General features: G+C 39.8%; 3 protein-coding genes across 3 annotated transcripts; all 3 read left to right on the top strand.

Annotated features, from left to right (window-relative positions):
* Positions 1 to 1,652: 1,652 nt before the first annotated feature.
* zgc:153615 (uncharacterized protein LOC777747 homolog) lies at positions 1,653 to 10,271 on the top strand. Its single transcript, XM_041055546.1, has 7 exons — positions 1,653 to 1,682; positions 3,731 to 3,840; positions 7,285 to 7,402; positions 7,557 to 7,763; positions 8,229 to 8,352; positions 8,806 to 8,899; positions 9,066 to 10,271. Exons 1-7 carry the CDS (start codon positions 1,653 to 1,655, stop codon positions 9,115 to 9,117), a joined length of 735 nt encoding a protein of 244 aa, XP_040911480.1. The 3' UTR covers positions 9,118 to 10,271.
* Positions 10,272 to 11,498: 1,227 nt separating this feature from the next.
* On the top strand, positions 11,499 to 13,112 carry LOC121193521 (interleukin-12 subunit alpha). Its single transcript, XM_041055864.1, has 7 exons — positions 11,499 to 11,517; positions 11,616 to 11,764; positions 11,868 to 11,954; positions 12,069 to 12,110; positions 12,282 to 12,401; positions 12,709 to 12,750; positions 12,981 to 13,112. The coding sequence occupies exons 1-7, from the start codon at positions 11,499 to 11,501 to the stop codon at positions 13,110 to 13,112; spliced, it is 591 nt and encodes a 196-aa protein (XP_040911798.1).
* A 3,359-nt stretch (positions 13,113 to 16,471) lies between these two features.
* On the top strand, positions 16,472 to 19,475 carry LOC121193297 (zona pellucida sperm-binding protein 3-like). The gene is made up of 8 exons (XM_041055537.1): positions 16,472 to 16,866; positions 17,063 to 17,178; positions 17,361 to 17,464; positions 17,586 to 17,763; positions 17,884 to 18,001; positions 18,135 to 18,220; positions 18,419 to 18,684; positions 19,144 to 19,475. The coding sequence occupies exons 1-8, from the start codon at positions 16,480 to 16,482 to the stop codon at positions 19,248 to 19,250; spliced, it is 1,362 nt and encodes a 453-aa protein (XP_040911471.1). The 5' UTR covers positions 16,472 to 16,479; the 3' UTR covers positions 19,251 to 19,475.
* The last annotated feature ends 4,585 nt before the right edge of the window (positions 19,476 to 24,060 follow it).

Below are 24,060 nucleotides of genomic sequence, written 5' to 3'. Positions count from 1 at the left end.
AAGACACCATGGAAATGAGAAAAAGACAGTGATATTGCCAGCATCCAGGTGGTTGATTTCAGTCAGAGACCTGTCAGTCTATCTCTGGACATAGACATGTTCGCAGCCAGTGCACTTAGCCCCTCCCCCAAACGTGACATTTGCCCCACCCGCTCCGAACAGTTTGTCTTCATGGAGGATTATGATGTGGACTTGGATGAGGAAGAGGAGGGAGAGGTATTCATGAGAAAGGCCACAACAGGCCACTGGTGGGAGGACTGTGGAGATAATGGAAACTGTGACATACCAGACCAGAGAGGAGGAAGAGGCCGCATGGTAAACAGCCGTAGCTGGGCTGAGGAGCTCCAGGAAATCTTTGCACCACAGGCAGAAGACTGTTTCACCGGAGGCCGGGCCAGACTCTCCAGCATCTCTGTGAGTGATTGGTTTCATGTCTCCCTGTTTGAAATTCCACTACATCTGTTCACCAGAAGAAAACAGAGCGAGACAAGATCAAGAAAGGGATTTAGTCCAGGTTTCTCCAAATGACAGACTTAAGATTAAGTAATAAGACTAAGTGTTATAAAAACACAAATTATCTCAGGTAAAAACTCAACATTAAATGGAAATTAAATGTGCAAAAGTGGATGATTTTCAATATACAACACTGTGTACACAACAGCATTTACAGTCCCAGTATCTGGTTTTTGTATATATGCAGATACAGTGTATGATTATAATGGCCTGAGAGAAAAGTGTTGCATGGAGAGCCTGAGGATATTTGGCCCCTGATGCTGATGAGGGATGAAAGATGATTCAAAATGTTGTGTTACTTAATCATCCCACTGCCGCATTGTGACACAGCACTGTGGGAATTAACTGCGAGTATGTGTGCGTGTATTTAAATGTATGTGTATTTGTGTTTCTGTATGCATGTGCGGGCTTCCTTGTTTCTCTCACGGCTCATCAAGCTTGAATCTGTGATGTGGAATGGGGCTGGAGGAGATTCCTTCAGGAGACAAAACAAACAGATAATGTTTAATTAACAATCCACCATTCTGCTTTGGGCCAAGAGGCAGACGCCATGTCAGTGTGGCTAAAAAAAAGTGCTGACATTTATCAGAGGAGCATTCATTGATCAGCTGTGGCCTCTTTAAATGTTTTGTTTTCCAGTGGTGCAGTCTCATTTATCAGACTATGTTTAGCCTGGCCTTTTAGCCCACCATATCACTCTGCCCTTATATCTGTAAATCTATAATATCTGTCTCTTCTTATCAGGACAAATATTTCTAGCATCTGCTGTTTATCCCTTTCATTCCAATAAAGAAATATATAGATTAGTCAACCAAGAGAGAGAAAGCATGTAAGAAAGATGGAGGAACAGATAACAGATCAGGAGAACCGTGGCAGCACTGAGCAGCTCTGTCTCTCCCCTCCCTCCTCCATTTCTCTCTCCTCCTCCGCTTCCGTCTCTTCCCACTCTTTCCTCTCCTGCTCCCCCTCCTCTCTCTCTCTCTCTCTCTCCCCTGCCCCCCCCCCCCCGCTCCCTCCCTCCCTCCCTTTCCTCTCCTCTCCTGCACGGAGCTGCAGTATATGAGAGGGTCTCCTGGGTCTAGCTTCACTGCAGTGTAGAGAAGGGCACGGCGGCTGTTTTAGTACGATGCGCTGAAAGGATGGTGCACCAGGAGAAACACATTTACCAGGTGTGTGGATTTGTGTTTGTGTGTGGTGGCGTGTAATTCAGAGAGTGTAGCATATGTGGCATAATATTTACAGGTATACATGATAGGTATCCATCATGGGCGTGCTGCTGTGGATGAATCAGCCATACTGGAAGAGTGGATGTGTGATTGTGAAGCGAGTGGGTGTGTTCATCCGTGATATTTACCTGCTTATCTCTGTTTTTTTTTTACATATCTTCTGTAAAATTACAAATAATTCCATCTTAATGTGATTGATGTCTCTATAAATCATATAACATGATTTGTTCAGTTTTTCATAAATGAAATCCTTCTACATCATTTACAACGACCACAAGGTGCTTTTGCCATGCCACATACTTCTCCTGGAAGGGTAAAATAGGTTGTGTGTGAATCTGTGAGTGTGTGTGTGTGTAACTGTGTGTAGACAGTCTGCTGGTTAGGAGAGCATCCGGTTGTCTGAAGTGGATGAGCAGGAGGCAGAGCGTTGGCCGGGAGAGTGAAGGCGATCATCTGTGATTTATGCTCTTACACCACATCCTTCATTTAATGATGCGTCACAAAAAAAGAGGGCGTGTGTGTGTGTGCGTTAGGCCAGCTTTCCAGGTTATTTTTGAGAGAGAAACCTGACACATAAGAGGAAACAGCTCTAATTTTGGCAGTGTTATTCAATGGCAGTTGGTGATGAGAGTCTATGTGTCACAGGCACACACACACACACACAAGAAGGCAGCCTTAGGACATGTGGGCATTTGGCACAGTCCCATAATATAAAAATACTTTCTCCATGGTGCCAGAACAGAAAATTATGCTGTGATGAAGCATCTCATTTGGTATTTCTCTGCATCAAATATGAAAACTATGAGACTTTGAATCCTATGCGGCTCAGATGACCTAAAAATGTTTGTAGGTGACAAAAGGAAATGAGATCTTAGGGAAGCTACAGAGTGGAAGCTGAGATGAAATTTCAGAAAAGAGGAAAGATGTAAACCGAAGAAATGAAAGAAGAGGAGGAGGAGGAAAGGTGTTAAAATTAAACCAGGACAGTAAAACTTCTGGGTGCTGTGAGACACAATTCCTGGAAATAAATAGGAGGAGGAGAGGAAAAATGTCAGTCTAGTCACATATGAGAAGTTGTGAAATGCCAGTTTTTGCTTTTCTACCTTTTACATGTACTCCTATGGGGGCTGTAGTCTGTGCTGGTGTGCGTTGGGTGAGGGGCAAGATACTTCCTGGACAGGTTCTCAGCAGGTTGTCAGCCCATAACTAACACATGGAAAGAATAAACACATTCAAATCTGCAAGTAAACACAGAGTTCCCACTTCACCTGACCTGTATGTCTTTGAACTGTGTCTCAGAGCACATGGATCTGCCAGAAGTGCTTTTCAATCAGCATACAAATGCAGTCCAGTGTTCTTTGCAATGCCTGTATGACAATAACAGCCTGGGAACGGTATATTCCTGTTTTCTGTCTATGGTTGGCTGTAAATTTTTACACAAATGTGATATTTTGGGTTAAAATGATTATTTAGAGACAGAATAGGAAAAGGGAGGAAGAGTGTTATGTAAGTAGTGATGTCTGCATCTATTATTTAAGCTTTAGTAGAGTAGAAGAGAAGGCACAGAACCAGTTTTTATAAATATATTAGCTATGATGTGATAGAGTATTTAACGTATTTGTGTAGTCATAATGACTGTTATATGTGAGCCCACTGCTGGATTAACTTCATGTGTGAAAGGCAGGAAATTGGATTGCATGACTTTGCTCCATTCTTTCCATCTACACCTTTACCTGCATAATCCATATTTTTCCCTCCTCCATGGCTTCTTTTCCTCATTTTTTTCCCCTTTTATCTTCCTTTCAACCAGAAAGTGCTTTGGTCCCATGCAAGTATTTATAGCTCAAATTTAAATAGTAATTTACACAATCAGCTTAATAATTCTTCCCACAAGTATGTCCCACTTGATCAGTCAAGCAGAGATATATGTACAGCCACTGCATTTTTATTGATATTCTTTGTATTTGTGTATTTTTATGGGTTTCTGGCAGGCCCAGAGGAATGAAAGAGAGTCCATCAGGCAGAAACTTGCCCTTGGCAGTTTCTATGACGACGAGCCAGTCATCTACACCAGCTGCAGCAAGAACGGCCCGTCCTCCCGGTGGGTTTGAATCAAGTGTGTGTGTACAAGTGTGTTACGGTTTGATCAATGTAGCTTTTTGAAGGTTGGCACCAGTATTTTTATGTTTCAGCTGCTGTCAGCTGACACTTTAACTCCATAGATCTTTTGCATATTTAATTCTGAGAGTAATGGCATGAAAACAGTGGTATATTCCCTTGATTCAATTAATTATTGAATAGCAGAAAACATTATTAATCTATTTTAAAGCCCAAATATAAAATGTAATTGTAAGTTTTGTAGACTGTATATGAGTCCTTATTTAGACCACAACTGGCCTATGCATTTAATTAAATTCTTGCTCAGTGACAAACCAATATATCAGTATCAGTCTAACCGTGCTCGTAGCAACTTTGCTGTCCAATGAAAACCATGTGTCTCCAAATTTGGTGGTGATAAATTCTTCTGATAAAGTGAAAGATTATGTGTTCATTTGTTCATTTATGTGTTCAGTGAATAGAGCAAATTCTCTTATTTCTTAAATGGATTGTCACAAAGCAAAAAAAAAAAACCAACCAAACAAAAAAGGACAATTCTTCTCAGATATTAAAAAGCTTGCATTCTTGACATAAATGTTTTTTACAGGACAGAGACATAACATTCTCCATTTACCTCAGTGGCCTGTTTTGTAGCATCTGTTATAGCTTGGTCTGCATGACACATATCAGCAGTCATTTAACAACCAGGAGGGGGAGCTGTTCAGTAGCTCACTACATCTATTAACTAAGAACCATACCCTAAAAACCCACAAATCCAAAAGATAAAGCTGACTGGAATGCTTTTTTGGCTCATATGTGTAAAGATCAAATGACAGTAAATGACAGAGGGTCCTTTGTGGAATCAGTGAATCATAGTGTAAAGTGCATTGCAGCGGGCGGGGCTGAGCAAATGAGACAGATTATCATGTGCTTGTGTCTGTTATATTTGGTAACTAACAGGGGAAGAGAGTGAGTGATTTACTTAACTGATCTTGCAAAAGAAAATGAAAGGTTTCCCGGACAGCCACCGTCTTGTTTACAGTCAGTCCAAGGGAAGTGATATTTGACTGAACAATAATTAATTTAAACTCAGCAGCAGAACAAAGAAGAATGAGAATGGAAAGAGTAGGCACAAAGGAGGTAGCACAGTGGTTAACGTGTTTTGTTTTTTAAGTTGCTGAGACAGAAACTTAGCGATGCCCCAGCTTCATAAGTCAGATTTGGAAGAAATTGTCACAGTGGGATGTAGACATTAAATGTCTGATGCCAAAATTAGATGTGTCCCACAGAAAAATACATCATCAAGTGCTACAAAAAATATCGACTGTAAAACAGATTATAACATATATATATATATATATATATATATATATATATATATATATATATATATATATATATATATTTTTTTTTTTTTTTTTTTCTCACTTGTAAGTCATAGTGACACAGACTAACCTATATGAAAATACAATAGAGATAATGATTAATTAACAGATTATTTTTAAAAGAATATTTTGTGTCTAAAAGTTCATTCCAAAAATGATTATAAATACAGATGGAATGTGATGTACGGATTTGACATATGAAATAAAATAAAAGCAAATCATTTTCCCATGAGATTGATATTTCAGTTTGTAACTGAGGTTTCAGACGTTCACAAACACATGTACACCAACACACACAGTGAGAGAAGTTGCATTACATCAGACACAAGTTTGTTAACCAGAGTGACTACATCTATGACGTGGCTGCTTTCTTTTCATGACAAGTTCGACCTATAGTACACTTTCTGCCACTTTGACTTTTTCATTTGAGGGGGTGTTTATATTAAGCGATGGGGATCACCCCCTCCCAACCACAGTACTGGCTACTGTTTGAGGAAGTGCAATTGTGTCTGTGGTCCAAATGCTCCTGAAAGAAGAAGTGATGCCTGATATGAGTCCAGGGCTGTGATTAGTCTGTAAGGAGTCATGTGACCTCCAGTGGAGGTAAAAGTGCACCCTCTGGGATTTAGTTTGGGGTGGAAATTCCAACACTACCCTGTCCCTGTCCAGTTTGTGAGATGTTGTGTATGTTATTGTTCTCATCCTAGTATGGGGGGGAGGTTGCTTTGGGTTTTAGGTTCTTTCGGTCAGAGTATGATGAGCTGGAATTTAGTGGATTGTGTTTCGAGCTCTTGTTAAAGCTGAGGTTTTAGTGGCTTCTGTGTAACTGCTGTGGAGGACCCGATATTATGTTTGTGACTTTAATTCTGTCATTGAAGTTTTCAGTTGCTATTCTTCCCACCTGATTAGGTCATACTTTGTGATGTTACTGACATCAGTGCACTTAATGTCCAAAAGTATCTGGACACTTGAACATATAATTGTTGTATGTAGCATGTCATTCCAGATCTATGGGCATTAATCTGCTACTATAACAGCCTCCACTCCTCTTGGATCGCTTTCCATAAGATTTTGGAACCTGGCTGCAGAGACGAAGCGCATTAGTGAGGGCACTTACGTCCAGGGTACCAGTTGATGTTCAAATTTATCCTAAAGATGTGTGTGCAGGACAGTCAAATTCTTCCATAACAACTCTTAGTCCGATGATAATTTCTTAATGGACCTCACTTATGTTGAAACAGGAAAGGGTCTTCCAAAAACCACAAAGATGAAAGCGCAGCATTGTATCATAACATATAATCATATACAGCAGGATTAAGATTTCCCTTATACCTGACCCAAACCATGAAAAACAGATTTAGACCCAGTGTTTTACCAAAACACAAGAGTAAGTTTTGCCACTGGTCAGCAATCTTTGCCATTATTCCCATGAGCATCTTCAAAAAAAAAAAAAAAGGCCATTCTTTTTAGGAATATTTAAAATTCTTAGAGTGAGTATATGTCACTGTTTACCATTTCCAAAAATAAAAACAAATGCTTCTGCCTATTGCAGTGCAAAACAGCAGTGCTCTTCCTGTCTGACACTGGCCCAAAAAAATCCAGCCGAGTTCCCATGGAATCGTGCATAATGTACAGTGCAGTACAGAGAGATACAAAACTTTTTGATACTCTTTTTGCTTTTCTTTGTGGAAATTACAAAAATCAACTAAATTAAATCTGTTTCAGGATTCTACAAATGCGTAAACATTTTCTTCAAATATTTCCTGGCCTTCCCCTTTCCACTCTTCTTCTTCTTGAATATGCACAATTTTGTATAATATCTTTTAGGATCATCTTGTTGAGGATAAATATAAAGACCTAAATTTCTGCCAAGTCCTATGTGCTGTGGCTTCTTTTGTTGGAATGTTTGTTTTGTGTGTGTAAACAAACTCAGTAAAATCAATCAGTAATTTCCCATTTCTCCCTCTAGGTTTCATTATGACTAGAAGACATTTGGAGTGTGTCTGACTGAACACCACCATTTCCCCTCTCATGTTCTTCACCCTTTGTGTTTTTCTTCTCAGGCTGCAGAGTGGGGTGAACCTGCAGGTGTGTTTTGTTAATGACAGCAGCAGTGACAAGGACAGTGATGCTGAGGACAGCAGGACAGAGACCAGTCTGGACACACCGCTGTCACCTGTGGTATGCACAGCTTAGACATCATCTCTGTGGTTTTGTGTGTGAGACGTATGTGTGTTTCTGTCTCATCCCTCTACTCTTGTTTCTCTTTGTAATAACCTCTGAGAACCGCATAAGCAGCTACATCATGACATCACTTACACTGCTTCCTCTCCAGAGCAAGCAGAGCTCTTCGTTGTCGGATCGGGACACGGCAGAGGAGGACTCAGACCCGCTAGATGACTGCAGCGGGTTCTGGCGGGTGCAGCGGAGACTGCAGGAAGAGGCCCGGGTAGCGTTGGCTCTAGCTCGACCCATGGCTCGCATGCAGGTGGAGGTGGAGAGGCAAATCCAACTGCACAGACGTTCACCTGTGGCTGACTTGGTTAGTCAGTGAGAGAGACATAGATCAGGGATTTGTGTGTGTGTGTGTGTTTGTGGAGCTCTTTACTCCTGCCATGACAAAATGCATTTTAGGAGATGATTCAGGGCAATAAAATATCCAAAAGTAAAAGCAGAATGACTGACTGTAAGTTGCTATTACAGTAAACACAACCCAATAAATATTACACAAGGGACTTTGCATGGCCTGACTAGAAGGTCAGTCAGGGTTTAAAAGTGGATGTGTGTGCATGACCAAGAGAAAAACCCCTGATACTGGTAAACAAAGTAGCAGAAAATTTGTCCTACTGTTGATGGATAAAGGACATTTGTAAACCCAGATCGACAATTAGATCCAGTAGACCAATGCTGAATAACACAGTTTCAGTCCTAATTCATATTCTGGGCTGTTTGGCACATTTTAGTACGTGGTAACTTCCTGTCTCTGTGTGTGTTTTTACACATGCAGCTTCCCCATTTGCCTCACATCAGCGAGGGCTTGATGAAGAGGAATTTGAGGCGAGGGGACATGAGGGACATGAGTCTTGGACAGCTGCAAGTCATCACAAACGACTTACACTCACAGATTCAGAGTGAGTAGAACAGACACACATACATGATAGAGATACACATACATGTGACGTGTGAGGTCATCAGATACTGCTAGACATATCTGATGACCTCACACATGTCACATGTATGTGTATCTCTCAACAACTCAACAAATCCCCCGTTCTTGTCTTCCCATTTTGGTGGCATTTTATTGTTCAACATTTATCTTTACCTGGTCAGATTTTAAGAACTAAGAAACACGGCACTAGTTTTAAATTATCCAGAGAAGTTTTGAAGCATTGCTACTAAAAAGTCATTCTATTATGTGTCCTCATAATATCAAACTGAGTCAAGGGACTAAATGAATCAGCCTTAAAAAAAAAGAGAAACTTAAAATCTATAGTTCACCATTTTCACAAATCAAGTGAAATTCTCCTCCTCCTCCTCCTACCCTGCATTAGTCTTACGTGAATTGTATCTATAATCTGACACAGGTTTAAATGAGGAGCTGGTGCAGCTGCTGCTGATGAGGGATGAGCTGCATGTGGAGCAGGACGCTATGTTGGTGGACATAGAGGACCTCACCAGGTGAATCTCACCTCACTGTCTTTTCAATGTCTTTTTAACATCTGTCAAATTCTCCCTCTCGATTTCAAATATATTCAGAGATGAGTGGTCCGTTATAAGCTGTATTTGGATAATTACTGGACGTCCTGTGCTCACTCTACTGTACTTCTTGTCTTTGGTGTGACAGGCACGCTCACAGCCATCACCGGCACCAGGCAGAGAAAGCTCTCTCTAAATAAAACACCCCGTCTTCACGGGTGTACGTCTGTACGTCATCCAACCTACCGCTTCATGGACTGTCACCAGTGTTACTAGTGAAACTCCATCTGTGCTGACTGTTTCTGGAGAGTTGAATACAGTGTATAGTACACATAGTATGTTGCACCACAGGGTGTCCGACGAAGGACAGAGGCGATCGCTGCTTTCAGTGAGGACACAGCTGAGTTTGTGCAGGCTTTTCACTTCCACTCAGCATGATTAATCATAGCATATTTCACCGAGTTAGAGGAATCCTCTTTGACTTAATTCCCACCCTAATACTGAGTTCCCTCTTCATGATTTTGCACAGTTACACTCACGTATGTTAATGCTGGCTGGGAGCACCTGCACACCTTGTTTCTCACTTGTCTCAAGAAGAATGATGACTTTCAGGGGCCGTACCTGACTGAAATGAAGATCAGCTAACTTAGTCTTTTGGTTTGTCTCTATAGTGTTCAAGAAGATTTATCCATTCTTCTGTAGATATGCCAAATTCACACGGTTTAATTCCTTTCTTTTACTGACGGCACTTGTGTCATCACTGACGCTGGAATTCACTGTTAAACATCTACTGTCTGAGCTGTTGCAACCGAAAATGATAAACACTTTGCATCTGTGCTGATTTGTAGCTTAGTCTCACAGGTTGTCTTATTGCTTCACAGAGCTCCTGGAAAAGATCATTCAGACACAAAATTGGATTTAACAGCTTCCACCTGCTTTAAATATGTATTAAGAGCTACACAGGACGCTGAGCTTTATTTAGACAAATTTGTATTTGTCAAAATGTGGTGATACTTGATACAATAGACGACAATAAACGACAAGATGAGGATTTAAAAATTATTTTGTTTAAGATAGAGGAAGCAAAAATGGAGGCATGTTGTCTAGTGGGCCTCTTACTAAAAATATGCAATGTGATTTTTGTTAAGCTCAATTCACCAATGGTAAAAAAAAAAAAAAAAAGTTTAACATAAAAAAATGTAAAACAGATCTATAAATAAATCACAGCCTAAACATATATCTATTTTATCTGTTTAAAATGTTTATGGACATACTGTATGTAAATGTTAAAAGACACTTTATTAAAAGGATGAAGGACATGCCTTGTTGTCTGGCTGTGTTTAGGTGTTGTCAATCTCAGCTTTTTCAGAATGTCATTTAACAGAAAGTTAAACTTTCTTTTTCTATTGTTTGCGTCGTTGATTAATGTACTGTATAATGATTGTAAAAAAAAAAAAAAAAAAAAAAAAAGCCAGTAATAAATGTTTCAGTGGTGTGAACTTTGTTTATATTTGGCTGGTGGTTTTCATGACATTTCATTTGCATTACGTGTTCCAACGAAATCTGCACGGGCAAATATATGTAAAACTTGTTTCATCGAGTGCAGTGTGGGAAAGTGAGCATGTTCTCATTCACATATTCCGTTTTCGAGTTGTACAAACGAGTACAGTTGGGCTTCTCTGTTCATTCACACATTCGCACTGAAGTTAACACATATGTAACTGAGTTTTGTGAAGGATAACCTAAAAAAGGTCTGAGCGTGGGGACAAAAGAATGATTCTCAGTTACATTCATCGGTTGATTTAAATAAACTGCTATTATATTATCATTTTTTGTATCATTAAAAAAAAGTAAATGAGCCAAAGGAAAGCAAAGGTAATGATTCGTACATTTTACACATATTGTAACTTCAATATGTGAACATATGAAAATTAATAAATAATCTCCACCTCTGAATGCTGATCAGTTTTAAAATGAATTATAAATTATTTGGCTCTGAAAAGTATAAATGACATTTGTTTCACTGATTTAAAAATTGTTATGTAAGAAATTTATGATGAAAATCCTCATTATCTAATATAAAGTCAACTTCTACCAGATTTTTCAGATCCTTTACAAGCTGTTGCAAATAACCCCGTCTTGTTTTTGTTTTTTTTCCTAACTGGTATATCCTCTAAATAAAATTCATTTTGGGTTAGTGCTAACTGATACATTGGACATGTGCTGGACCAATTTTAGACATGACTATAGACAGTTAAAAAATAATATACAACAGAATGCTTTCACTCTGCTTTTCCCCTCTTTGGAAATGACAACAATGAACAGTCATCACTGTGAAGCTCCATGGTAAGTGTAGGCCTTTTTACTCATCATTGTGTGTGTTAATTCCAGTTTCACCAAAGCATTTAGTGACTATAGGGTGGGAAAAGGAAATTACACTGCCTTGACTCTGCACTTTCAATTTACAGTTAGGTGTCAACACACGCTCTTACATGAGGGAAATCCCTGCATCACTTAGGGTATAAAACACTTAAGAATGTCTGAGTTCAGCCAGACATCTGAATCAACCGTCTTATCCAAGATGCCACTCATCAAGCTCTGTGAGTATAATACACACTCACTGACAAATTTCTCCTCTCTGCAGAAAAATAGTTGAAATTCAAGATTTACTGATGGAACTCTATTTTTTTTTTCACAGGCATCACTCCTGCACTCCTGCTCTTAGTGCTCAGCTGTCCTCTGTGGCAGGTCAGCCAATCTCTGCCGGTGATTAAAGGACCCATGACAGACTCCTGTGTCATATATGCAGGAACACTTCTGAGGAACATCTCTGACGCTCTCAAACAGGTACGCCAAGAAAACTGAATGAAGAGGAATTTCTACACTGTCATCTTTAATCTTAGTCTTTCATTAACAGATTTTTAAAAAAAAATCTCTTTTCTTGTCATAGGATCAACTGTTCATGGGAATCAACTGCACAAAGCAAAGCATGGAGCTGAACATGGAGACTAACACACCATCTGCGTGTGCACCAAAGGTACATGATGGCAGCTCACATTTTTCATATAGATGTGTATTCTTTTGTAAGTGTGCTTCTTTGTTATTATACAATACTAAATAAATAAATATAATAACTGTGTTTGTCCCACAGGAAGCAACATGCACTGGAACTGCTAAATCAGAATTCGATCAGGTGTGTTAAGTTCTGACTTTGTGAAGAAATGGGGCTACTCTGAGAATACCTTTTTTTCTATTGTTTTTGTTTATCTTCATCTTATAAATTTTAGATTTTTGACAGAAATGTCAAGTCAAATAAGGTGTACACATCAAGTATAACTAACTAACTAGCTTTTTTTCTGTCTAGGAGTCATGTCTGACAAACATTGGGGAGGATCTGCATCACTACTACAAATTTCTCACAGCTCAGCCAGATCCTGACAATTTACTTGGAACTGTTCTGTCCAGCCTCAGAGAATTCATGGAGGTAACTCATTTTATACAATATGTGGTATTTTAGCACAATTTGAACCAACACTGATAAAATTAACAGCAGTTGTCTAATGAATTGCTTTATCTGTTTTAGATATAATATACTCGAATGATAAAAGTTAAATTCTAAAAGCAAAAAAAAAACAAAAAACAAAAGCAGGATTTTGTAAGAGACACTACAAAAGAAAAGTCTCTTGTGAAAGCCCCAAGCTGTTAATGTTTACATCAGAAGCTCTTGTAGAAGTGAACAGTTAATTTAACACACAGTTATGTGTTAAACATCAACCCTTTGCTTTCAACAGAACTGCTTCACATCTGCGTCCACAGACTTGGCCTCAGAGCAGGTAAGTGATGTATGTCACAATGACAAATTAAAAATACATGATATATTTATTTATTATTATTATTATTCTTATTATTATTATTTCTTGAACACTGTGTGCTTTCAAACTAAGAAATATTATGCTAAAAAGAAAAAGAAAAAAAAGCCTGAACAAAGTATGCTTCTTTTGGAAGACTGGTTGTTGTATTAATGCATTAAAATCCTTAATCGTGACTGTCTCTCGTCCTTAAGGATGCTGCAGACCGTCAAAGCACCTTCAATGACAGACTGAGCCTGTGCAAAGTGCTGAAGGGCTTCCAGGTCCGCACCATCACAATCAACAGAGTTCTTGCATACATGAACTCTGGTGAACACACTAAATAACTGAATGAAGATTAATTTCAGAAAGCTATACAGAACCACTTTACATGGAAATTACATAAACTACAGTTGGTGTTTCAATCAAATAATGTTGTAACAGAAAACACTTAAGTCAACTTTATAAGTTTTTATAAGTACATATTTATTATTTTGTGTAGTCATGTAATTCTCAATTAACATCAAGATGATGTGTCAAAGTACTTTTTTATAAAGTGTGTTTACAAACTATATGCTATTTATTTATTTTATTTTTTTTTTCATTCAATTCTGGACTATTTATTTTGACCTATTTATTGTTGTTGTTCACTTGTTTGTCAGAATCATCAAATAAATATCTTTCCTGCATAAATCCTGCTGATGTATCATTCATTTATTCACTGTTGTTTACACTTTTCGCTTTAATTTCAGAAAATATGTTACAGTAAATGATATAGTCCCTGATTAAAAGAATGTACAGTAACACAACATAATCACAGCATGTCCATATATATGAAATTTAGTCATCGGACTTTCCTTCTGCCAAAAAAGAGCTCGACAACAGTAGGTGGCAGCTACTAAACAACAACATATGTTATTTACAGGAAAAACTGCATCTGCAAAAAAATTCTCACCTAATGGTCTTGAATTCCTAAAAAAGTGGTGATTTTTCTCATTTTGCCACTGGACTATTAACACAACTGACTGTATTTTCCTGTAACCAGCTCAGTTAATTTGAGAATTAACAAGTACTAACTGAACGGTGTAGAATGTGTTGTCACACTTCATTTGGAAAGTCCAGTGTTAATAATCAACGTACTATCAGGTGACCCTTATAATGTCAGTAAAAAGTCTTTTGATATTCACAAGGATGTGAAAGTCAGTCAACAGATATTTAGCTTCTGGAGTAGCTTTTATATTAAAGTAATATTCAAAATGTAGTCTGAATTAGGATTTGGCCTGTACAGGAAGATCAAATTTAGGGTTAGAGTCAATAGAAATACAGTAGATAGTCAAGTGTCACTCTGTTTAGCACCTACTATATTATAAGGATACAAATTGCAAAGAATTAACAGCGGAATATCCAGATAAAGTTTCCTTAGTCAGATGAAGACTCTGTGATGTTTTCATAATCTCTCTCACGGAACTCATTTGTGTTAACTTATTCAGCTCAGTGCCCAACTACGCCAACTGAAAGTGACACATTTTCCTCGTGGGAGTAACATTCTGAAAGTGCAGGTAAGCTGTGTTTGTTATTCATAAAACCATACTGAAAGTGACATACGGCTTTTTGTTTCAGTTTTTATTTTCATCCTTTCCGTGTTCAGTGGAAATAGCACAACTGAGATTTGTGGCGAGATTTGTGAGAGAGACCTATGACGTTCTTACCGCCGAAAAACATGTGAGGCAATTTACTGAAGAGGTGGATCAGAGTCAGACACAGGAGAGACAGAATGAGCAGGTTATCGGAATATATGTGATAAAAATAACTGAGAAATACCACCATACTGGATGTCTCTGGGCAAAATTAAAAAAAAAAAAAAAAGATGTCACACTGCTATTCCTGTTTCAGATATCCTACCACACATAAGCAGAAACTGTGTTAAAATAATCAATACCTTGTTAATTTATTTAACTAATACTTAATGACAGATGCTGTGTTACATTCTTTCTACAAAGAGCAAGCTCTGTTATTAATTGCCCCATCCCTTTCTGGTGCGCATTCCTCTTCTTTCTTTTTTTTAATCCTCACAAAAAAAATTGCAGAGGAAGAGGAAGTACTCAGGCTGCATGTGGTCCACTTACTTCCATATACACTCAGCTGCCAGTTTATTAGGCACACCTAGATGATCTGAATTGTACAGCATGATATTGACATCACGCTGTACAATTCACACAGGTGTATTTATTATTTTGTCCAGTCTATTTATTTCTGTGAGAGTAGGATGAATAACAGAAACATATCTATTTAATGCAGTTCAACAGCAGAACAAACTACATCCTCCAGAATGAGGTGCATTCATCAAGGCAAGGATGTGTGACGGCCTCTTTGTCACTGCACAAGGTTGGCACATGAAAGCTGACCTCTGCAAGCAGAAAGCATAGCAGTGGCTACACAGAGGCCAGACTTAGTCATGATGTCCGAAACATCATGGCAACTGTTCCTCCTGGAGCTGCCTGTTCCCTGGGAACACTGAATGGAGGAGGCCCAGGACAGGAAGAGGGCCAAGCATGAAGACCTGGTTGGTGAGTGCTAGAAGCAGGGATGGTAGGCACAATGTGCCCCTATCAAGGTGGGCTGCACATGCTTTCGTGGCCAGTCTTTCTACAAGGCCCTTAAGCTCCTTGGTATCACAGGACTGCAAAGTTGGAAAAAAAAAAAAAAGCCATCAAAAACACAACTGAGGCAGCAGAGAAGGCATCCAGATGGCTATGGATCAAGAGGGGAGTCCGTGGACTACAAAGGCCACCTGGACACAAGCTAGGGCCTTATCAACCCCAGCTGGGTTGCCCGGGCAAGGGTGTATGATTGCTGAAAGACCCGATCGGTTACAAATCTGATGATGTGTCCAAGTTTATCACAAGGTGTTAGGTATATGTAATAATCAAAACCTCTCTATAACTGAACATTACAACCTTCACAAAGGTAAGATTTATTGCAAAGTTGTAGTATTAGACTGCATGAGTTTTAGTTAAAGTGTGCAAGGATTTCTCTGCTGTTTTTGTAACTTCAGACTGTTGAATTAGAAAATTAGTATGATTGCCCTGTCATGTTGCACTTTTCTGTACCCTCTTTGCAAGAATGGTAGCCTACATTTGCCACACATCTTTTTTAAAATGTTATTAGCCTAAACCAAAGTCTGATACAGAGTCCTGTCTCAGTTTAATGATTACAGAGATACTAAAACGGTGATTCTGCCAAGGTCACGACAAACCTCAAAGTAACAACAGACATATAGTCTGAATACGTTGGAATACATTCTCAACGAGCGGGGGAATTATTTACTTCCTTGAATTCAGTTACATGAGGTCAGTGTGGATGGAAGGCAGTCTGCAGCTGAGACCGAACCTTTATGCGGTTGTAGTGCCACCTGTTGGAAAAGTTAGCTCATAGCACATGTAGCTTGGTTAAAGAACCACACTACCAATGTACACATTGGTGATGCATATAAGTTGTTTTTAATTAACAATACAGACTACAAATGCTAAATAACATTTTAAATGCTGACACGCTCGAGGTTGTGTGTGCCTCGTGAAAAAGGGCAACAATCAGGCAAACCAGGTGTGTCTGAGTTCAGTTCAAATCAACGAAAATGACTTACACCTGTGGCGATATTTTCAGCCGCTGTAGGACCCCGGCACTCCTTCCAAACCTGGATGTTCGAGCCCAAGAATGGACCGTAACCTGCAAAGAACCGTTTCTTGGTGGATTGTCGTCCTCATGTCAGTTTCTACCCTCGCAGACAGCCGGTTAGTGTACAAGCGAGGCTCCAGCGTGGTCCCGACCAGAACCCACGGTAACATCCAACCCAAAGTGTCAGCGGTCAAACAGCAGCAAAACGCCGTGCGGCCTCGGCCTGTCGTGGTTAAGTGCCACTCGGACTCGATGGAGGTTGTGGTGCAGGCAGACATGTTTGATATAGGTCTTCAAGTGGATGGCAAACATCTCCGCCTGGGCTCAGATCCAGTGCTTGAGGAGAGTGCATGCAGAGCATTTCCGTCAGGACAGGCCGAATTCACCATCCGGGCCCACCTGACGGATTGTGGCACAAAACTCTCAGTAAGTTTTGTGTTACTATCTGCAGCTCCCGTGTAGTTGCAGACATTTGTCTCTGAGGTTTCAGCTGTTGGTTCAGCGGGTGGTGCTGATTTCTCATAAGCTGTTAAAATGACTACCTCATTTAGTGTTCGGTAAATGAAACCGTGTTTTAGTGCAGTGTGGAATATGCTGAAAAACTGACAATATTCTTTTCCAGTCGACAAAAGAGAAGATTATCTATTCTAACGTTCTGGTCTACTCACCTGAAAGTTCATCTGATGGTTTGCTTAGATTGGATGGAGCAACAATTTCAGTTGAATGCCATTATGAAAAGTAAGTTGTGCACATTTTGACACAGCAGTTTGTGAGTGTACTGGAGGGTGCAGCATCTTTTACTTCTATGTATAAGCTTCTCTTATACAGTCAAACAGAGCTAAGAATTAAGATAAGAAAATCCTTTATTAGTAAAATCCTTTATTAACCTTGAAAATATTGCTTTGGCTAACTATTTTCAGGAAGTATGCTGTGGATAGTATTTCTCTACATCCCACCTGGGTTCCTTTTGTCTCCAGGACCTCAGCTGAAGACCAAATAGATTTCAAACTACAACTCATGACTGGTATTAAGAAGATGGCTTTGATGAAGCATCTTTTTTTTTTTCTTCTCTCATGCATCCTCAAAAGAGTTTTATGCAGCATTTGTTTGAGTAATACTTGTGTTTTTATTTTTTTTTATATCAGATGACTGGAAGTTTGAGAAAGGATCTTATTCATATTTCCTGGGTGACCCCATTAATTTTGAGGTCTCAGCCATCATTGGTAACCACATGCCCCTGCGCGTCTATGTTGACCACTGTGTTGCCACGGCAACTCCTGATGCAGATGCAACCTTAAGATATGACTTTATTGAGCATTATGGGTGAGCGGAACAAACCAAACGGTTCCATCTTGCTAATAAATTGAACATACATCATTCTGCTTTTTGTCATTTTTTTGAACTGCAGTCCTAACAGTTTGTCTCCCTTTGCTGCTATAACAGATGTCTCACTGATGCTTACCTGACAAACTCTAGTTCCCATTTCTTACCAAGAGCTGAGGAGCACAAGCTGAGATTTCGGCTAGATGCCTTCAGATTTTACCAGGAGTCCAGCAACGAGGTTGGTTGCCTTCAGTGTTTGTATTTTTCGATCAAAGGTTTACTGTAAAAAGTGCAAGCTAGTGTAAGACTTTTTGTTGTGTTGACTTTAAAGAGGAGTTTGATTGTATTTCACACAGATTTTTCTACCATAGGTCTACATAACCTGCTACGTGAAGGCTGTTCCAGTCATGTTAACTGTCAGCTCACAAAACAGGGCATGCTCTTTAATTGAGAACAGGTATTATACTAATGATGGAGCAGTTTTATAATCAGAATGGTCCGTTTTGCGTCACAGTGTTATGAATAAATGACTAAGATTGTCCCTCTTTGAATGCCACTTAATCTTAAAATGTTCTCCTCTCTTTAAAACATACTTTTTAAGGTACAATACAACTTTTTTGTTCCATTAATTAAAAAAAATTCCCTCCTTGTCCAGATGGCGGTCAGTTGATGGGAATGATCAGGCATGTAGAAGCTGCGATTTCTCCCATCGGGCTGAGGAGCCTCCATCCACAGAACCCCCCACAACTACCATTAGCACCAAAGCGTGGTCCGCCATTATTTCAAAGGAGAGTTCAGTCCAGAACAAACCCAAACAACATCCAACCAGTTATATCCGTTTCCGTCCAGACCAGAGCCTACACGACAAACCTCATCAATCCTCTGCTAGATTAATGAAGAGAAGAACAGACAGCAAAGCAGGTGAGTGAAACATATTACATTTACTGAATTCTTTTTTTTTCCCCCACACAAGATAGATCTACTGTGTGTGTGTGAAATGGGCATTACCTTTACAGACATATCTTACATTTTAGCAAGGTTAAAGGCACAATCTGTTTTCCTAAGCACCAAAAATTCTGATTTCCCAGATTTACTGAAGGGATCTTAATGCAGACAAAATAGTGAAATCTAAGTGATTCAGCACTAATTTTTGGTAACAATAGAGTGCATTCTATTTCAAGTTTATCATTAGTGGATAAACATAATAGATTGTTTGATTTGAAGGTTGAATTCCTGAATTATATTATTATATCCTGAATGTACCATTTTTCTTATGTGGTTCAATTATTTATTGAAACCTCACTGCTACTGAAAGAGGCCCTTGTAGGTTTTAATAAGACCCCATGTGATTTGTTTGTTTGTTTGTTTGTTTTTTACCAGAGAAAACTATGCAGCTGGGACCCCTTATTATTCTCCCATCCAGCAAAATTCTAACAAGGCCAAAAGATTCCAAAACGGTGGTTTCACCACAGAACAAGACCACCTGAGACTCAGGATAGCACACTGGAGACTGCTGACTGGGGGGAAAAAAACAAACAAACAATGATTTCACCGCTGTCATGAACAGGAGAAAGATTTTTGAAACAAATGACAAACCCTGCAAATGCTGAGATTAATCTCGTCATTCAATTGTCCTCCTGCTTGAAATAAATTTTTCCTGTGAACTTTACTGTCAACCATTTTCAGAGAAACAGTACTTATTTTCCATCTACTGTAAAGGGTGTTTTTGTTACAGTTCTTGTCTCTTCTGTTCAAATCTCAAACCTAGTTCCCAATAAATATTTTACCATATTAACTTGGTGCTTGTTGCATCTGCCTTATGCAAGAAGACATGAACATTACAATTTTCTCCATTATTCGATATCTGATCTTCACAAAATCCAACATCCTGTAGTTCTTGGCCAAGAACTCGATATGGCTTTAGCAAACAATTTAATTAGTATTGATTCTGAGTGCTTAAAGCCCATTAGGCCCAAGCAACAGAAGTGAATGTCAAAAGGATGCATTGTGTGTTGTATTTCAACACACAATGCATCCTTTTGACATCCACCATAAAGATTCATCAGACGTAATACTGGCTGTTTTCTACCAAGGAGAAAAGTAGACATGCTATTAGTGAGCACTTCCCTCCATTACTACCCACAACCTACTCATCTTGTAGTCAGATAATTGATTAATCACTGTGAGGGTATATAATGGAATATGAAATGCTAGCTTTGCCTGGCACATCCAGTAAAATGATTAGTCACTGTTCTCTGTAGTAAAGGCTATCTTTTGAAATCAAACTTGTATCCTCGGAAAGCATGTTTTGGTAATTTAACACAGTTGTAAGTTGTATATGTTTTGGAATAATTTCAAGCAAAAATGCTTATTGCTAGCTATTGCGAGTAAAGAAAGTTGCCCTGCTGTGTGTTGTTGTTGCAGTCTACCCAAGCCAATCATTGAGAGTTCTAGCAAAAGTCCTTGTTGACAGGGGCAGCACTTTGCACTTATAGCATCATACTAATCAACCGAATGGACTTAGGACAAGCCATTGCAACCTTTTAAGAGATGACCTGCCTTGACCCTTGAGTGTTCACGAAGCAGTATTAATATTGCAAATGGAAACAGATCGTTCTTGCCAGCTAGACCATTTAAGTTACTTGCGCTTAGTTGTGTCAGCACCTCGGACAGCGCCCCTCATTGTTTTCCCCAGAGAGGGCGTGTTGATCGCTGTCCATGGTCTTGACTCCCCCCCCCCAAAAAAAATCCCTGGCTTTGCGCTTAATTCCCCCTCCCGCCGTTATTATTAATCAGAGGTAATTTCTCAGTGCTTCCGACACAACTGGTCGATTTCCTGGGCGCCTGGTTACTTTCATATCAAATGAAAGAGCCAATGTATGCAAGGCTGTGTTTACGATTTGCTTGACTTGGCTGATGACGGCTCTACGTCAGCCTTTCAACCAACGCATCTTTCAGCGTATTATCCACAAGTGATTCGTCTCGCGTGCGTCTTGCTTTCCAAGCGTTTCCACCGAGGCACAGTGGATCATTTCTCACCTTCGAACAAAACAGCGATGCTTTTCTTCAAATGCCAAATGCTGGCAGTGATCACCGTTTTCTTTCTTGATCGCACAGTTGTTTATTCCATCCCAAAATGCGAACAGGACCTCTGTCGGGATGGCAGAGTCTGCTGCATACAGGGAAATAACACCACTTGTTGCAAGAAATTCCAGGACAAGACTTACTACAACATTGCCATGGTCACCCGGAAACTTTCTGGGGTTCTTATTATGCTTCTTCTCTTCGCTTTGGGATATTTTGTCCAAAGAGTCTTGTGTTCTAGATCCAGGCAGCTCACCTCGCCACACAACGGACAACCAACTGTTACCACATCACAGGAACCGCTCGTGGAGAACTACACACCGGACAACCTGATGGATCCGGTGCCAACTGCCCAGCTGCCCACATACGATGAGTGCAAACGTCTGCCGACATATGAGGAGACGGTGCGGGATGGGAGGAGAGGACGGCCGGAGTCTTCTATGGGACAAGCTACATGACAAGGGCGTCAGCTGGATAAAGTGGGGCTTTACCATAGAGCACTCTAGATTCGACATCTGAGATTGTATTTTATATCGTCATAGTGGATATTTCAGGGGGAAAAACCCCAAATACCAAGCGCCCAGGACCTTGTCAAGTATTTTCCTGAACTGGATGCATTGGTGCAAGAATATTTTTGACCCAGTGTTTTATCGTTAATTTCGTCATTTGTTCCAAGAACATGTGTCCAAGCCAGCGTCCAAGTTTAGTTGCATTTTCTAAGAAGGCGCGCTTTACTAATGCCTATGTTTGTGTCAATAGATCATCTATAACGTTTCTTAGGACAGTAGTAAACCATAAAAAAGACCAAACTTAAGAAGGGCTCTTTGGGTGGTGGGCATTGTGTTGCAGCACTTGTTCCCTCTTTCTGGGCTCCTGAATTCATTGACTTGAAATAAAAGCCATTTATTAACAACCTCTTAACATTTCCTGTAGCAGAGTGGATAGATGATTGTAAAACGCTTAATGGTTCACAAATATTTATAACTGCAGGCTTAATGGCTTGTTGGAAAGTAAAAAAAAAATAAAATAAAAGGAATGAAAAATGATGAATGTCAGCAAGAGAGATTTTTCACAACCAAAACCAAACCTGAAAATGTATCTTTATTTCTTATTTCTCCGATACTGATGCTGTATCAGTGAGATGCTCCTCTAAAGAGTTTAATGTACATGCCTATGCCTGCGTGAGATAATCGAATTCTGTTTAATAATTGAAGGACGATATGCATATACCAATGAAAATATCTCTACTGTTACTTATTGTGTGTCTGTGGTACTCTGCAATGGTTTTAATACACCATATACACTTCATGCTTGTAAGATTCAGGCAGCTATCCCAGCATTACTGTAAGTAATATGGGCTCTTGAAAGAAAGAGCGGAGGGATGGTTTGGGATGAGTTGGACCGCAGAGTGAAGGCAAAAAAAAAAAAGCCAACAAGTGCTCAGGACCTCTGGGAACTCCTTCAAGACTGTTGGAAAACCATTCCAGGTGACTACCTCATGAAACTGATTGAGAGAATGCCGAGAGTGTGCAAAGCTGTCATCAAAGCAAAAGGTGGCTACTTTGAAGAATCTCAATATAAAACATATTCTGGTTGGTTTAACACTTTTTTGTAAACTACATAATTCCATATGTGTTCCTTCAAAGTTTTGATGTCTTCAGTATGAATCTCCAATGTAGAAAGTAATAAAAATAAAGAAAAACCACTGAATGAGAAGGTGTGTCAAACTTTTGACTGGTACTGTATATCGACACATCCACATTTTCTTTTACATACCCATCTACGTACAGAGATACAGGTTCATAATTCACACATTTGCTGCAGCTGATACTACGATATAGTCTAGATGCTGACAAATACATAATCTGTCATTTAAAGTTAAACAGGAGATGGGGCTCCAGGATGTTCAGTGCTCAGGGTTGGCTCAAGGTATTGATGTGTGTCCCAATCAAAGAACACGCAGATGGACTTTCCCAGTTGCGTTGATTTATTTGTCACTGTGCGTATGTGGGTTTGTGTGTGCTACCTTCAGCCTCATGTGGAACCGTTTGGACACCTCTGACTTAGTGTGTGTGTCTCTGGACCTGTGGGAGGTGGAGAGATTGGCTCAGACACACTGTGCTCCCGCAGCGTGCATGAACACGAGACTCAACCTCTTGAGGTTGTCCTCCTCGAGAGGTTGGGGCCCTACTCACAGTTCGTGTTTGCGTATAGGGGGTGTTCAGCTCATTGTAATTCCTGAGGACATCATGCCCTTCTTTGTGACGTCATACCCGTGTGTGTGATGGTAAATTTACTTGCATTTAGCCAGGCTAGTAGTATCGTCAAACGCTAGTAGAATCGTGACCACAGTCAAAACCACAATCAAGGTCACAATGTCCAAACCAACGGGATCCCCACTTAACAGGCCGATTATCACTCAAGAGGATATTCGGCCTGTGGTAGAGAAATATATCAGCAAATTTTCTGAAATACAGTGCCACATGTTTGCTGAAGGACTAAAAGAACCAGGCACAATAGCTCTCGTGGGTGACTTTGTCACCGAATTAGTACAGATTGTTACCACAGCTGTTCTGAGACGACTCCAGGCATCAGCTGAAAAATGCTTTGCCAGAGTTTCTAAAGCAGATGTCACGAGGGCTCTGGAGGACTCGCATCTGGCAGACTCTCTCTCCATGAGTTTTGCAGATGATCTTCAGCTATCACATAAAGAATGTGAGAGTCCTGAAGAGCTCGTAGAGCTTATTTTTTTATAAGCTCTACGAGCTTATAAAAAAATAGCAGGAAGTGAGGAAGTGTCGCAGGAAGTGAGTTCTCTTATTGACGATTTTTCTAAAGCCGAGGAATTACCACCAGACGCTGCATGTTTTGGGGGGTACAGCGTGCCCATATCAACCCACTGTAAAATGGTAACGCAGTCTTTCAAATATCTGAAAAGATATTTTGGTAGGTTGAAATACCGTTGATTATGGACAAGGTGAAAGACTATTTCTCTGCACATGACAGGCCTACAAAAGACACTACCAACCAGAAAACACGCTTTAACGGATTTGTAAAAGAACACCTTCACAAAATGATGGCAGATCTGAGGAGCACATTTGCAAAAAAAGAATCTCTGAAAAAGGATTCAGGGTCCTGTCATGTTGAGACTGCTGCAGACTTGAAACTGGAATGTACATCAGTGGAAAATGTAGAAATCAGCCCAGATACTTC

This window comes from Toxotes jaculatrix, chromosome 14, assembly GCF_017976425.1.
Source record: "Toxotes jaculatrix isolate fToxJac2 chromosome 14, fToxJac2.pri, whole genome shotgun sequence".
In the NCBI taxonomy this organism is placed as follows: Eukaryota; Metazoa; Chordata; class Actinopteri; family Toxotidae; genus Toxotes; species Toxotes jaculatrix.
The sequence above is the reverse complement of the archived record's forward strand: the minus strand, read 5'-3'. Positions and strand labels throughout refer to the sequence as shown.